This window comes from Macrobrachium nipponense, chromosome 26 (assembly GCF_015104395.2).
Source record: "Macrobrachium nipponense isolate FS-2020 chromosome 26, ASM1510439v2, whole genome shotgun sequence".
Lineage (NCBI taxonomy): Eukaryota > Metazoa > Arthropoda > Malacostraca > Decapoda > Palaemonidae > Macrobrachium > Macrobrachium nipponense.
Genome location: NC_087215.1, coordinates 17,140,463 through 17,154,886, shown reverse-complemented (window position 1 = coordinate 17,154,886; position 14,424 = coordinate 17,140,463). Strand labels below are relative to the sequence as shown.

The following is a 14,424-nucleotide window of genomic DNA, read 5'->3' as shown; positions in this document are numbered from 1 at the left end:
ATCATTTTAAGCAAAGTATTCAGCAAAATCATGAGAACTGAGATATCATTACTTTCTTCCTTAGCAGGCCTTCATAACCCTAATAGTAGTATGTTTATCCCTTTCTCCTTTGGCAATTAAAACTACATCAACATCCATAGATTCAAAATACTGTGGACACAAACACCTCACAGAAACCCCAATTCGCAACTACTTATGAGAGCCAAGAATACACATATTTAAGATGTTTACAGAAGAGTGAAAGAAAATTGGCACCAGTGAGGATCCCCAGCCAGTATCAATAGTCGTAAATCGAGATCCCTAACTTGGGGTGTGCAAATGGCATTAAAATCCTAAATACCAAAGCTAACTTTGTATTGTGTTCTGTTGATTCTTCGTCAGGAAGTGGATTTTAAGGACACATTTATGAAATATAATCCACAGTATTCACAAGATCATAAATTACTTCATTTAGTTTTCCTCCGGTGTTTTAGTGGCTAATCTAACTATTGAGAGAAATAAGTTTTTTTTGAAGAGAGAGAGAGAGAGAGAGGAAGGAGAGAAGATAGAGAGAGAGAGAGAGGAGAGGAGAGAGGAGAGAGAGAGAGAGAGAGAGAACTACAGGAAGTAGTAAGTAGTAGTAGTAGATAGACCGGATCAAACCAGACATCCTAGGCAACTTCCTCTCCATAAGTAAAATTTATCATTCATAAGTTCAGTATAGCCAACACATTCCTCAAGCTCTTAAACAAGTCGATTGTACACAGCTAACCAACCCAGTTAGCTTTAAGCATGAAGTACCCATAACACCAAATTCTTGCACTTGAAATAATAAGACAAAAGTTGACTATGCTGAAACATAAAAAAATTAACCGATAAAAGATTGCTTTCAAAGAATGCGTTAACTAGATATCGCCTGTTGCAGAGCCGGATCCATCGTCTTCCTCACCTTGACAAAAATATTGAGTGATCTGTCTTCTGCATTCCATGCGTGCTTGAGTGAGGCCTCTCGCGGGACGGGCGGCATGTCGAGGAGGAGGTCTAACCGTTTGGGGCGGGTGTAATCCGGGGACATTGCCAATTCCCGGGTCAGGCGGGGCTGTAGGGATCCACCCTCGCCCCGACCCACCGACTTCATACCACCTGCAACAAGGAAAAAAGGAAGGTGAAATCCACTTGATATAAATCAGACTCTGAAAAAAGATTCTGACTTTGTCACAAGAGTAACACTGCTATTGTAAAACCATTATGTCTCTACGTACTAATGCAAATAAAAATTGATAGTAATGAAATTTCCACAAGAACGAGAGAACCGGCCTTGAAATATGGGTAACGTTAATATAATAGTGTACAGACCAAATTAAAAATAAGGTGGCTAGCTAAACTTGACTACGTGGAAAGAGTTTACGTATTCGACAAAACAAAAATACCGCCATGTGCTACGATAAAATCAAAATTAAATTTTCGTGGCCGGCATAGGTATCCTTTTTGTTCTTTAACCATTCCGAAATCGAAGAACGGGATGTGCGCGTCCACATGTTTGAGCTAAGTTCACTACCGTACTCTAGTTCACCTTCACTATGAATGAAGGTGTAGATTTCAGTGGAATCATTACTCATAATCACCGGTTTCTTTGTGTTAAGTCTTGCACAAAGATAGGAAACAGAATGGAGAGAAGACAACAAAAGCACCGAAGTCAAGGTCTCGACATAAAATACGAATTATAATGTACATGTCCATATAAATTTTATTTGCATACACCGAAGCAGGAAAATAAAAACATTCTAAAACGTGCACAGCTGGATACTGAAACAAGGACTAAATATTCCATCAGAACATGAATACCTAGATATTGCAAACTTCACTTCTCTTATACGATAAAACAAGCACATTATCACTGAAAGAAAAACAAAGTAAACTAATAAAGAAATTTCATCGAATCTATGCGGAATCATCATGCCATTACCTCAATGAGAGTTGAAACAGAACATCTACATATAAAAATGCCTAAACAACGAGTCCTTACATAAAGCGATCTAGAACATTGCTCAAATAACTCAGAATTTTGTAAATTCGTTCATTTATCTTATAAAAATAAATTGATTCAACTCCATAAAAGCAAATCGATAACAACGGAGTTGAATGACACATACGCCCACAGCATAATAAACATACTCCCATGAAACAACTTTGGACGAGACCGAGGGAGTGAAATGAAAATTACACTTGGCATCCAACTTGTTTAATTATTCGTCTAAAACACCTGCCTTCCGTCAAAACTAATAACGCCATCGTTCGCTTTGCCTATAACATTCAAAAGTGGCTGGGAAACATCTGGTTGCGCTTCACGGTTCACCAACGCCCAGTTATAAATTTCGCTTCACCAACTAACGAATGTACGAAAAACTCGTTAACATACAAAATGAATTAACCACAAATCTTACTAATATATATATATATATATAATATATATATATATCTAGATAGATATTATATGTATATATATATATATTTAAGATATATATGTATAGATATATATATATAGATATATATATAGATATATATATATATATATATATATAGGGTATATATATATATATATATATATATATAATATATATATATATATATATATATATATATATATATATATATATATATATATATATATCTGGCTGTGACAACACTAATTGGAGGAACGACTGGATCTCTAACTTTGAAAATTGAAAAGGAAACAAAAATTGCGGCAGAAATCAAAAGTAGCTGCGACGCCATTATTAACAATGTAGTTCCATTATCACAACAGACAGAATTAGAACTGCACTGGCTATCTGCGGTGACCAGCCTTTCCATTTTTACATGTGAACGTCGCTTTCTGAGAAACCACCCTCTACAATTTAACAGCTATTTTTTTTCACGTCGAATGTCCAAACACGAAAGGCAAAATAACCACATTAACAACAGGCCATATCTCGCATAAAAACCAACGCAAGACGCGATGATTGTACCATGACACATCTTCATCTTCATGCAAGATACGAGAGAGAGAGAGAGAGAGTCCTGGGAATTCATTACGAAACCTCTCGCAAACGAACACGAGGAAATAAAGCATTACTAGGGTGAAGCAACATGTGCACAAAGCCATGACACGAATGGAAATCACGCGCAGCTGGCTGCAGTTTTATATTATACACCTGTACAAGTGTAAATACATACACGTGCAAACACACTACAGATATAAATATCTAACACACGAATTGGAAGAGACAGCCATAGATACTGAAACACGACACAGCTTGGATGCTACCAACAAAGCAGCCCCTTTTGTTTGATTCAAGTTTAAGTTAAGCCCTCCAGTGCAAAATACTAATTCGATATCATTGGAAACTATATAAACATGAAGCTTTGTAAATTCCTCAATATTATAGCACAATTGATAAAAGATTTTACTTTGAAAACGTAAAATCGCTTTCACTGCAAAATGTTCAATAACTACATCTAATAGCAATTCCCTCTTAATAAAATTATTTTGTTACATACATACATACTCTGTCGAATCCACACGAATGAAAAGAATGAAAGAGGACGTCAAATGACTTAAAACCTTGATCTTAACGGGACCATGAGTGCGTCAGTGTTATATTTATCCGCAAAAGATAATCGTGAATATAATTTTTATGGATGTAACAAATGTGACACGAAAAAAACAAAAGTCCACTCCGGGAATGGGGTCTGCAAGGTAACTGAGATAAGCAGGTAAAATACGGAGGGTAGCACTGACTGAGGGGAAGTAGATTGGGGGAGGGCGGCGGAGTCCATGACAGAGAGTCAAGGACTCGCGCAAAACTTGCAACTTCCTCGCACACATAAGCACTCGCAAAACAACACAAAAGCTTTGCTGCTTCCACCAGAGACTCTGCTCTCCCCTCCATTCACATGACAAGCAGTGCTTATCACCACCTATTCCAAAAATTAGGACAGAAATTAAAAAGAAAAAATTCCAATGTTTACTGGGCTCTATTAACCGCAAAACTTTAACAAATATTAAAAGACCGCCCATTACACGGACACTGCACTAACATTGTTCAAATTAATAAAAACTCTCCACACACAAGAAAACCTACAAAAAAAGATTATCATTAATCAGCTGACTGAACCTTGAATGACAAACTCGAACAACAATGAAGATATCACAACATTCATTTCCCAACAACAAATCTAGCAGAACGAGACAACAAAAACAATGGCGACCAAGAGACGTTTGTGATCCCCCCCCCCCCCAAGTGAAGTGAGGGATGATGTTCAAGGTTACGGTCAAATGGACCCCGCCCCCTCCACTTCCCCCTCCCTCCCCTTCAGGAATACGCGTGGAGGGAACCAACATCATGAAGGGGAAGGAGTGTCAGACAATCCCACAAAAGGCAAAAACTTACTAAATGACCAAGTTTCTCATTTTGGGTTATTTTGTATTCGTAGGTATATTTATAGATAGACATTCTATAAAGTATAATCTTTCGTGACAGCGTTATACAAGATATGCTTCACCAAAAATAAAACATCCTTTAAATACGAATCAAGCGTTTACTATAGGCAGAATGTACAGAAATTGACAACGAATACAAATACGATGATACGACTGAAAAGTTCAGTGTGATATAAATATAACTTACTAAGTAAGGTCCGCTAAATAAAGAAAAGCGTCTTCTCTTCCCATTCACTCTTGCACCAATCCTTCAGATGCAACAGTGAAAGCGAGGACTTAACTCGTCCGCAACCTGACCGCGACAGCAAATTGAATACAGTCGCGGACAATACCAATAAATAGAACACTACAGTTAGTGTAATGTAATTACCGACTGGTCTTTTGAAACTGCACGTTGACTAGAAAATATAAATATATATTTTTTAATATTCCTATATTTACAGATAAAAACAGACAACTTGCGAAGTATTATATGAATACAGTGAATGATTCCCTCAAGAGACAATGAGAGAACTTGGCACAGATGAGAAGAACTTTTTCCAAATGCAACTCAGCCAATGCACGGAGTCCCATGTCTCTCGGCCACTGCTTATGACGGACACTTCTGACGTCATGGCATAAGGTCCTGAATCAGTACTGAGGGAATCATACATCATTAACTACCGTGTGACACTTTGGGTTTAAGGATAAAAGGACCTTGAGGACGGGTTACGTCAGTCGCAAGGTGAAACCCTTCGGGGAATAGGGCCATCAGTTCTATCAACTGGAACTGAGCCCGAAGTCTGCAATAAGAGTAATTTCGTGAGAATTAGTTGTTGGGCTTTCCTCGCGCGTGCCTTCCACGACATGCACGCACGAATGTACGCACATTTCATAAGCAACCGCGCACGCAACACAATTTCTCTCTCTTAGAAACCTGAACCGTACTATGTCGACTGAGGTGGAAAACGAAGCTTGAGGTTTCGTCACAAGGACGATGACCAAATATCGTCTAAGAAAAATAAATAAAATAAAGCAATAAAAATAGGTGTCATCAACTTACAATAGCCTTCGCGCACAATGAAGACTCATGACTCTATTTGAGAAAGAATATGATAATGAATCACATGGACTTCTGGTACAGAGCATAGTTCATTTTACCTTTGATATATATATATATATATATATATATATATATATATATATATATATATATACACACACACACACACACGGTGATTTTAAAACACCACGAAAGATACCGCCTTCTCAAATATACACAATGTAACCGAGCAAAAGAAGAGCGAAACAAAGGCAGAGAAGGAAGTGATAAAAGAGAATATGCAAATACACCCACATAGCCGATGCGCAACTTGAGCGTCGTAATCCTACCTGCGTAAACAAACAAAACATCGTAATCTTACTCACACCACCTTCCCGGCAGCTTGACCATTTCCATAAATCAACTAACAATCTCAGAAGCAGAATTTGACAGAGAAGAAAGTTCTCAAAATGACAGAAAATCACTTCGCAAAAATCGCGAATGAGGCTTACTGGGCAATGAATATGGAGTCGAGAAAAAGTTAAATATTTCTCCACTAATAATAATCTAGTATAAATATGCGACTTCTGTGAATGAAGATAGTAAATCATGATACGGAGTTACCCGCTCTTCCAAATAGCTCGAAACATCAGATACCGAGCTAGGAAAAGTGTGAATCCCAGCGCTAGAAATTCATTTGCATTTTACCTATAAAAACTGACTGAACCCCAGTGGCAGCTACAAACAACAACAAACCACGCCCAATGTTACTCGTCCTTCTTTCACACACAAACAAGAAAAAACATTATGTGCACCCACTCAAACATTGATGAACTCCAAATAAAGCCTAAGTATGGTCGTAGAAATTAAGAGTGATCTGAATCGCATTGGGTCTTGCCCTTCCACCACGAAGTATTACAAAATCCTCATATGCGCGCGCGCATATATGCATATATATATATATATATATATATATATATATATATATATTATATATATATATATATATCATACATACACACACACACAAACACATACATACATGTGTGTAATACCCAATATAAATTGGGTCAATGCTGAGGAATGAATTCCAAAGTTGATTTATGATACTGTGTGTTTCGTTTACAATATATTTCCAGACATAAAACGTATTTCTTCAAAGAGACTTTCGATTTCTTTCACAACCATGAACACTTTTAAATACGCTTTGGGCGAGTGCGTTCGTATGTTCCCTGCAACAGCGGACATCCTGTAGAAGAGCACATGCTCGAGTGCACACACTCACCGGATTACCGGTTGATGGCGTAAGGCATAACGATTTGTAACTGTCGACTAATGAATGTCTTCTGCGGGAAATAATACACCTGCTGCTGCTGCTGCTATCTACTCTACAGCAGTAGTAAGGCACTCGTCATAAAAGCAAAAGTACTGGAAGCGTTTATCATGGATTGACGTTTACCTTTGTTCTATTTTGGGGATATATTATCATACAGAAGAAGGACAAATATATATATATATATATATCTATATATATATATATATATATAATATATATATATTATATATATATAATATATATATAGGGTGGGCCAAAAGTAGCCTCACAGTTACTTCATGAACTGTTTCTCATTCAAAGTACTCTTCAATAGAAAATTAATACTGTGCCATTAATACATGCTACTTATTTTTATCCTTTTCATGTCACTCATTCTTAAATATGCCACTTATTCATGTCTGAAAAATTTTGTTGCGTTTTAATAAATTATTTTTATTCTGTTTTAACTGTGGGAGGCTACTTTTGGCCCACCCTGTATATATATATATATATATATATATATATATATATATATATATATATATATATGTATGTATGTATAGTATATATATATATATTCCCGACGACAGGATGAGACCTCGACTTGAAACAAAAAGGAAGGAAGGGGATTGTGTTGAAGGGGGAGTGGGGATCGAAAGGAAGTGGTAACCTCTTCCGGAGATACTTTGACCATTTATGTTCATCTAACACAATGTAACACACCCTTACCCCTCCATGGAGAACCACACCCCAATATCCCCCACCCCTCCCTCTTTTCCTTTAGCAAAAGGTCGTTCACCCCTGATTCAGGTTTCCGAAGAAAGAAATCCAAACCAAACCTGTATTGGACGTTATACAACAAATTCATGAATGAACACATCAACGGATCGAAGTTTCGACAAGAAAGCAAAATTAATCTATATTCACCATTAACTTGTGAACTGAAGATGATCTCGTTTATGTTGGTATTCATCCTAAAAACTTATCCTCATTATGTACCGCAGATCTGCATTTATCACCCAAACTGATTAACAAACCCCCTCCCCCAAAAAAAGGTAGGTTCTCTTGGCCTTACAACATGATAACACACGAAAGGACAACAATAGATAAATAAAGATAGTGCCAACTAACACGCCACGTGATGCCATAAAAGCCTTATGCTCCCATCCACAATCCACGTGAGATAAATCCCTCAGATTTCTAGTGCTTTATCAGCAATAAGGAAATAAACCCTACTACATCCCAAGATTTATCTTCTGTAAACATGGGTAGTCACAAGATAGCGCGAGTTGTTGACCTACTTGTTGTGTATGAAAGGGTTTAAAACTGACGTCTAATCAATATACATTCAGTATTCCCCCGTTATCTTGCCGTCCAATACGTTCCCAATGGAAAAAAAAAAATTGTGCAGGGTTTTGCCATCTCCTTTGTCTTTTCAACTATTTCCGTCCAATTACTCTTTGTAGAATATGTACTCGATATCCTTCCCACATCGTGGCTCAAGAGTCTTAGCGAGCTAGAATTGGTGACGAGGTGACTGAAAGCCCTCTGCTTCCTGTTCTACCTTGCTGAGCGAAAGTTTTGACAACAAACCCTAAAATATGTCAAGAGAATGTTTCGTTGGTCAAAACTTCAAGTACAGTTCAGCTACGAACATTCAGCAGAATCTACTAAAATCACAGAAGGTAACGTAGTAAATAAAATGGCTCTACCGAGACATTTCTGTCCTTAAAACACAAAAACGCTTCGTTTTTCTTGGCGGGAAAGGCCAGGGAATGGGAAATTTGACTGCACACTCCTATAGGGTGACGGTTGGCGAACAACAATTGGTGGGAAAAGTTTTGAGGCCGTTTTAAGTCGTCAAAAGGAGCTGCTATACACACATGCACACACAAAGGGGGGAAGTGTGGGCAATGGAGCGATTGTGGGCGTCGGGCAGACGGTGGTGTGGGTGGATTTTGTGGTCACGCCTAAATCCACTACCGTGACACCAGCAGCACCTGGTTTTGTCAGAAAAGATGCTAGGTTCATACACACTATCAAAGGATTAATCTCAAATTATAATATCTTTCTATAATTATAATCCCTAACTGCATCTTCCCCTTTTGGTATAAGCTATTTCCAAAGTATAAGTGAAATTGGCACGAAGAGATATTTGTGGTATAATTACTATGAATATATAATCACAGTTCCAAGTGGTGTGTGTGAGAGAGAGAGAGAGAGAGAGAGAGAGAGAGAGAGAGAGAGAGAGAGAGAGAGAGAGAGAACATGATTTCTAATGAAAAAATGAAGAAATTAAGATCCTTCCTCCCTTTTCACAACATTTTACAGTAACAACCCATCAGCAGGTAATCAGACGTCCTAAAAGAGCAATACAATCCCAATAACACATGAGAAATACGGACAAAGAGTCCAAGTACGATAACTATAAGAGAGAAGAATGGAAACATTCTTGCACACTGGGAACACGTGGCGGCAGGATGGCTGACTTAGTAACCTTCGGGGATATTTGCAATACAACACAACCTTCAACTCCAGTTAAACAAAAAAGCGGCATGCAAACTTCGTGCTATCTGAAATATGTTCCTTTTCTACTAATATTCAACACATTCGGGGTGTGAACTGTGTTTTATGAACACTGAAAGTTTCATTTAATGAAAAACAGAATTTAATGTGTGGCTACCTCACTACCTTATGAAGCGACATTGTTAAGGCCTTCTCCGAAAAGGCAGGCAACTTGGCAATGACGTGTTAGCGGCAGGTTTGCTTTTATGCCATCATACCTTCGGGTAGGCAAGAGTTCTCGGAAAACAACGAGGACCGAATGAAATGGGTTCCAGAGAGAAGGCAACGGGGATCTCTGCAGCTTCTGATGTCCCCTTGTATCAATATTGCCCCAGGTACGAAATAATTAAAGTTTACCGAGTAATGCGGAGAAGCAGGTGTTTAGGGAGCATATAGCATGGCAGGGAAGAAGCGTGGTAACAAAGACTGACCTTCAGCTGAGGTCTCGCCCTACCCCATCCGCCTCCCCTCCGACCATCACCTCCTACATCCCCTACGGCCCCACCACACATCCCCCGAGAGCCCAATCCACCTCCACAACACTTCTCACAGCCATCCTACAAAATCCTACCAACCCTCCCTCACCCCACCCACCCCCTCCTTTACCTGGCTGCTGCTGCTGCTAATCCCACGAAATAACCGCCGTCGACTATTCTGTCCGTTTGTCTGTCTGCTCAAGTCCGACTCCAACGGGTTTTCTACAATACCCACATTCAACATCCCACACTGTCTTTAGAAATGAATTAAATGAATGAAGAACGAAAAAGGGTTTTTCTTCTCCCCCAACTCACCATAATATATGTGATAGGCGTGGTGTTCGTACTGAGGATGTGGGGCTACCAGGTCAGCGGCCGCCATGGTGCTACTCTCTTCAGGTACTACCTGATCCTCTTCGTCAGTAGCGGGTTCCTGAGAGGCTTCGTCGTCAGGCAACGAAGACACAAAGGAGGTGAAAGACGACGCCCTCGAAGGGAAGGAGTTTGCGGGGGTCGGGTCGTACTCGGCGTTTGTGGCGAGAGACGATACCGAAGGCCACCTGGGAGTGATAACACTATCTGGGGTGGAGGCTACGGAGGAAGACGCAGGACCAGAAGCACCACCTACAGTAGAACTGGATGCCCCACTCGCAGCAGCAGCAGTAGGTTGAGGTAAGGGCTGCCGCAAAGTGACCGGTACACCTGCCTGCGGCAGTGGCAGTCGTGCCAGAGCTGAGAGTAAGGCAGCGTCCGAAGCACTCAGAGAACCACCGCCTCCCGATCGGCCGTTGTTAGGAGGAGGAGGAACACCTGCACCAGATGGTCTACTGCTGTTGGTATGACTGCGGCAACAGGCACTGGGGTTGGCTGTCAGCAGAGCCACCAAATGATGAAGTCGCGTCGGAAGCTCCGGGTGGGTAGCAGAGAGATCTCCGAGGGCAACGAGGGGCCTGACAAGGGCCGGGTGGTGTTCGTTGGGCGTGGGAAACAATCCTTCACGAGACAAGGATCCAACAATACTTTGGTGGGACCACACGTGGCGACCTAGCACACCCACACCAGCGCTACTTGCATTCGTGTTCTCCTCCTCCTCAGCACTGTGCCTCCGAAGAAGAGTCGAGCCACTACTAATAACGCCGCCACCTCGAACTACAACCGACGGGGACGAGAAATGTGAATCACCACCTCTGCTGCTGCGATTGCTGCCAGCGCCATCGCAACTCACAACACCACTTAAAGATCTTTCACAATCACCATTCTCATCACTGTTCGCATTTCGCTGGTCCTTCTCCTCCTCCTCCCCCTCCCCCACCGCACCCTTTCCTACGACTTTCCCTCCACTGCAACGTTGCTGCAAGTGATCGAGGCTGAGGCTGTCCGTCTCCTGGTCTTGCAATTTCGTGTAGATGTCCGGGTGGGAATTGTTCGTACACGAATGACTGTTCAGGAGAGCTGCGGTGACAGGCGACGACGCCCGATTGTCTTGGGAGTGAACAGCAAACTGAACACCAGATACACTTAGACCTCCTCCTCTCCTACCTCTGTCGTTTGGGGAAGTAAGACACACTCCTCCTCCTCCTCCCCCGTCCCCGCCATCACAGTCCCCCATCCCGCACCGACAACAACACTCACGCACAGAGTTCACCATTCTGAAGTACTGAAAAATAACTTGTGAGAGTAACCTCCACTCAAATATTAACGAACTCTTCGTTGACTGTCCAAAAATGTCTGAACATTAGCCTCGGTGTTATCAGAATAATGAAAACGTTTCAAGTATTCATATGCAACGAGAATCACAATTGCAAGGGCAACAACGCACAGGTCCTTCCAAATAACATCAGCAGTTGCAATACCGAGTTCGTCAGCGTAGACTCTATGACATTTCCTTCACTTGCAGCCTCCTTTACAAGGCATGCTGCTACTGTTCACGCTATGAACAGTTTAACGTTCCGAGTCCAATAGAAGTGGTTCAGTTTCCTTTAGATCGTTGCACTTATTTTCCGAGTTTGTATGTTACGATTCTAATGTAATTCCAAATAGAAACTAAAAAGTGGACGGACACTCCTCCGGGCGTACAGTTTGTGACGAGAGAATGTGCCTCGGTGGATACGAAGATACTCGGCAAGAGAAGAGAAGAGAAGAGAAGAGAGAGGGACGGACAGAGCGAGGGTTCGGTGATGCTTTCTCTGGCACCGACTAAGAACTGACTTGGGCATACAGCTGGCACGTGGGTATATGCCGCATATCGCCGACATCCCTCAGAATACAACTGTGCCCCCTGCTAACCCCCACGGACAAATCCTTCCACCTACCTGCCAAGTGTGTACCCCCGGAGGGCACACAGCCAGTGAGCCAGCCAGCCAAACATACCAGCTCTGAGAGAGAGGAGGCAGGAGAGGAAAGGGAAGGGGACGGTGGAAAGGAAGGAGAGAGTCGAGGAGAGATAGAGAGACTGGGAAGAGAGTGGGTAGAGAGAGAGAGAGAGAGAGAGAGAGAAATAAATGAATACTATACCTCACTAACATTGCATGTCTGGGTAGAAGGTATGTACATGGCGTCAGCTTTCATAATTCAAAAGGTAACTTGCAAAGAATACCCGAAATATCGTATTGTAATAACATGTTCTATGAAATTGCTTCCAGCTATTTTATTGCCCATTTGCCTACAGAAAATAAGTCGATTTGTGTATTCTAAATAGAGGTGATGGATTTCATAAAAAAATTATAAATAACATATATAAAATTGTGTAATTTATAATTTTTTTATATATATACATATATATATATATATATATATATATATATATATATATATATATATATTTATATATACAGTATATATATAATTTGTCATTATATTGTTAAGCTCCTTGGACAATAAAAATCCATGCTTCCAAACTGTCAAAAACTCATGAATTTCCATACTTTATGCATAGAAAATGGCAAGCAAATAGATGAATGGCTGGAAGAGTGCGTGACGCATGCGTACGGGACAGACGTCATAGTTGGGAGATTCTGCGAAATTCAGTTTTTCCAAAGGAAAATCCCGTCCGTATGTAGAACAAAACTTAAAATCCGAGAAACTGCAAGAGAACCACGGTTACCTGTGACGTCACTTGTAAAACCGGATGTAAAGACCTCAAGAAAAAAAAAGTAGACCCCCCCCAAAAAAAAAGCAGCCCTGCTGCGGTAGGGCTAACAGTATTCTATTAATAAAATATTGTATCTGGAACGACTCACCTAACCTTCCTAATAAACGTAAAAGCAATTTTTATTTTTGGGATAAAAATGGATACATATAAATGAAAAAAGTAAAAGCCGTGCATATACACACAGCTGTATATCTACAAGCACAAAGAGAACGTGTCAGTGTAATCAGAAAGTTACTTGATAACCGCGATTTCAACAGAACTAACAACTAATACGACACGCGGAAAAAGTTGCCTTCCGTTCCTCACTGATACTAGACCTGGTACATACATACCTTGGTGACTCACACTTGCGCAAGGGACTACGTTCCAACAAACCCCTTCATATATAATATATATATATATATATATAATATATATATATATATATATATATATATATATATATATATAATATATATATACACACATACACACACACATATACATATATAAAACGTGCAGCTAGAGGCTAATTTTTTCATTTGTTGTAAGATTTTCCTTTCTCGACGTATGTTTACTTCTACGACCAGGAGAGTTAGAAGACTCAAACCTTCCCAGAGGAGAGAAGTATGACACGGGATGGTACAGTGGAGATTTGTGGAAGCGAAAGCTTCTCGCACTACAAGCAATCAACTTACGTCAGGTCTACCATCCCAAGGGTGCTACATTAATCAATGGTAATAGAGAAGCGACTCTATTCGGACAACAAGACACGGTATAACTCCTGAAATGGAGATACTTGGCTGGAGCCTTCAGTCTGAAAGCAACGACTGTTTATCATGCTCCTAATCCTGCTGCTTCCATATAAAGCTATTACTTACCTCATCTCCTGTGATCTGAAAGGTAAGGCCACACGGTAGTTGACTCTAACACTCAAAACTTGGCTTATAAGCCAAGAAGGAAGCTGAGAAGAACGATTCCATGTCCATAACTCGAGATAAGGTTACAAATGTACATAAATTAGTACGTATTGGGAAAACAGTCCTGAGCTTACTCTTCTTAACATATTTGGAAGTAACACAACCAACGCACGTAGAAAAAGGGATGGAATAGCGATGAAAAGAAGAGCGTTAATACGCTACACTTTCAACGTCAAAACATAATCCACGCTATATGGCAACGAGAACAAGCTCTTCAATCTCTCTTCTATATCTCTGGTCAGATTAGACATGACGTTCTTATCACATCAGTCATGTTCTTAACGTACAATGTCAACTAGCTATAATCACCATTATCATCTCTTGTGCACCTAACCGCAACGACACCATTAATTTTTATAAGTTGTAATTAAAACTCCCACTCGTTTTTAAAGAGGAGAATCTACCATCATGCATGACAATGTCGAGTTCATTTTCGGCCACGAATAACAATAAAGAATACATCATATAATATTAT

The 14,424-nt window shown here is 40.3% G+C and overlaps 1 protein-coding gene across 6 annotated transcripts in view; it reads right to left on the bottom strand.

Annotated features, from left to right (window-relative positions):
• Positions 1-14,424, bottom strand: part of LOC135199989 (protein gustavus-like) — a 221,790-nt gene that overhangs the window by 3,282 nt on the left and 204,084 nt on the right. For 5 of the 6 annotated variants that reach the window (XM_064228184.1, XM_064228183.1, XM_064228187.1 and 2 more), the window contains one exon: positions 929-1,122. In XM_064228184.1, the coding sequence (XP_064084254.1) occupies positions 929-1,122 (194 nt within the window). Of the gene's footprint in view, positions 1-928; positions 1,123-10,154; positions 12,073-14,424 lie in introns of those variants that run through there. The other variant, XM_064228181.1, reaches the window with a different exon arrangement.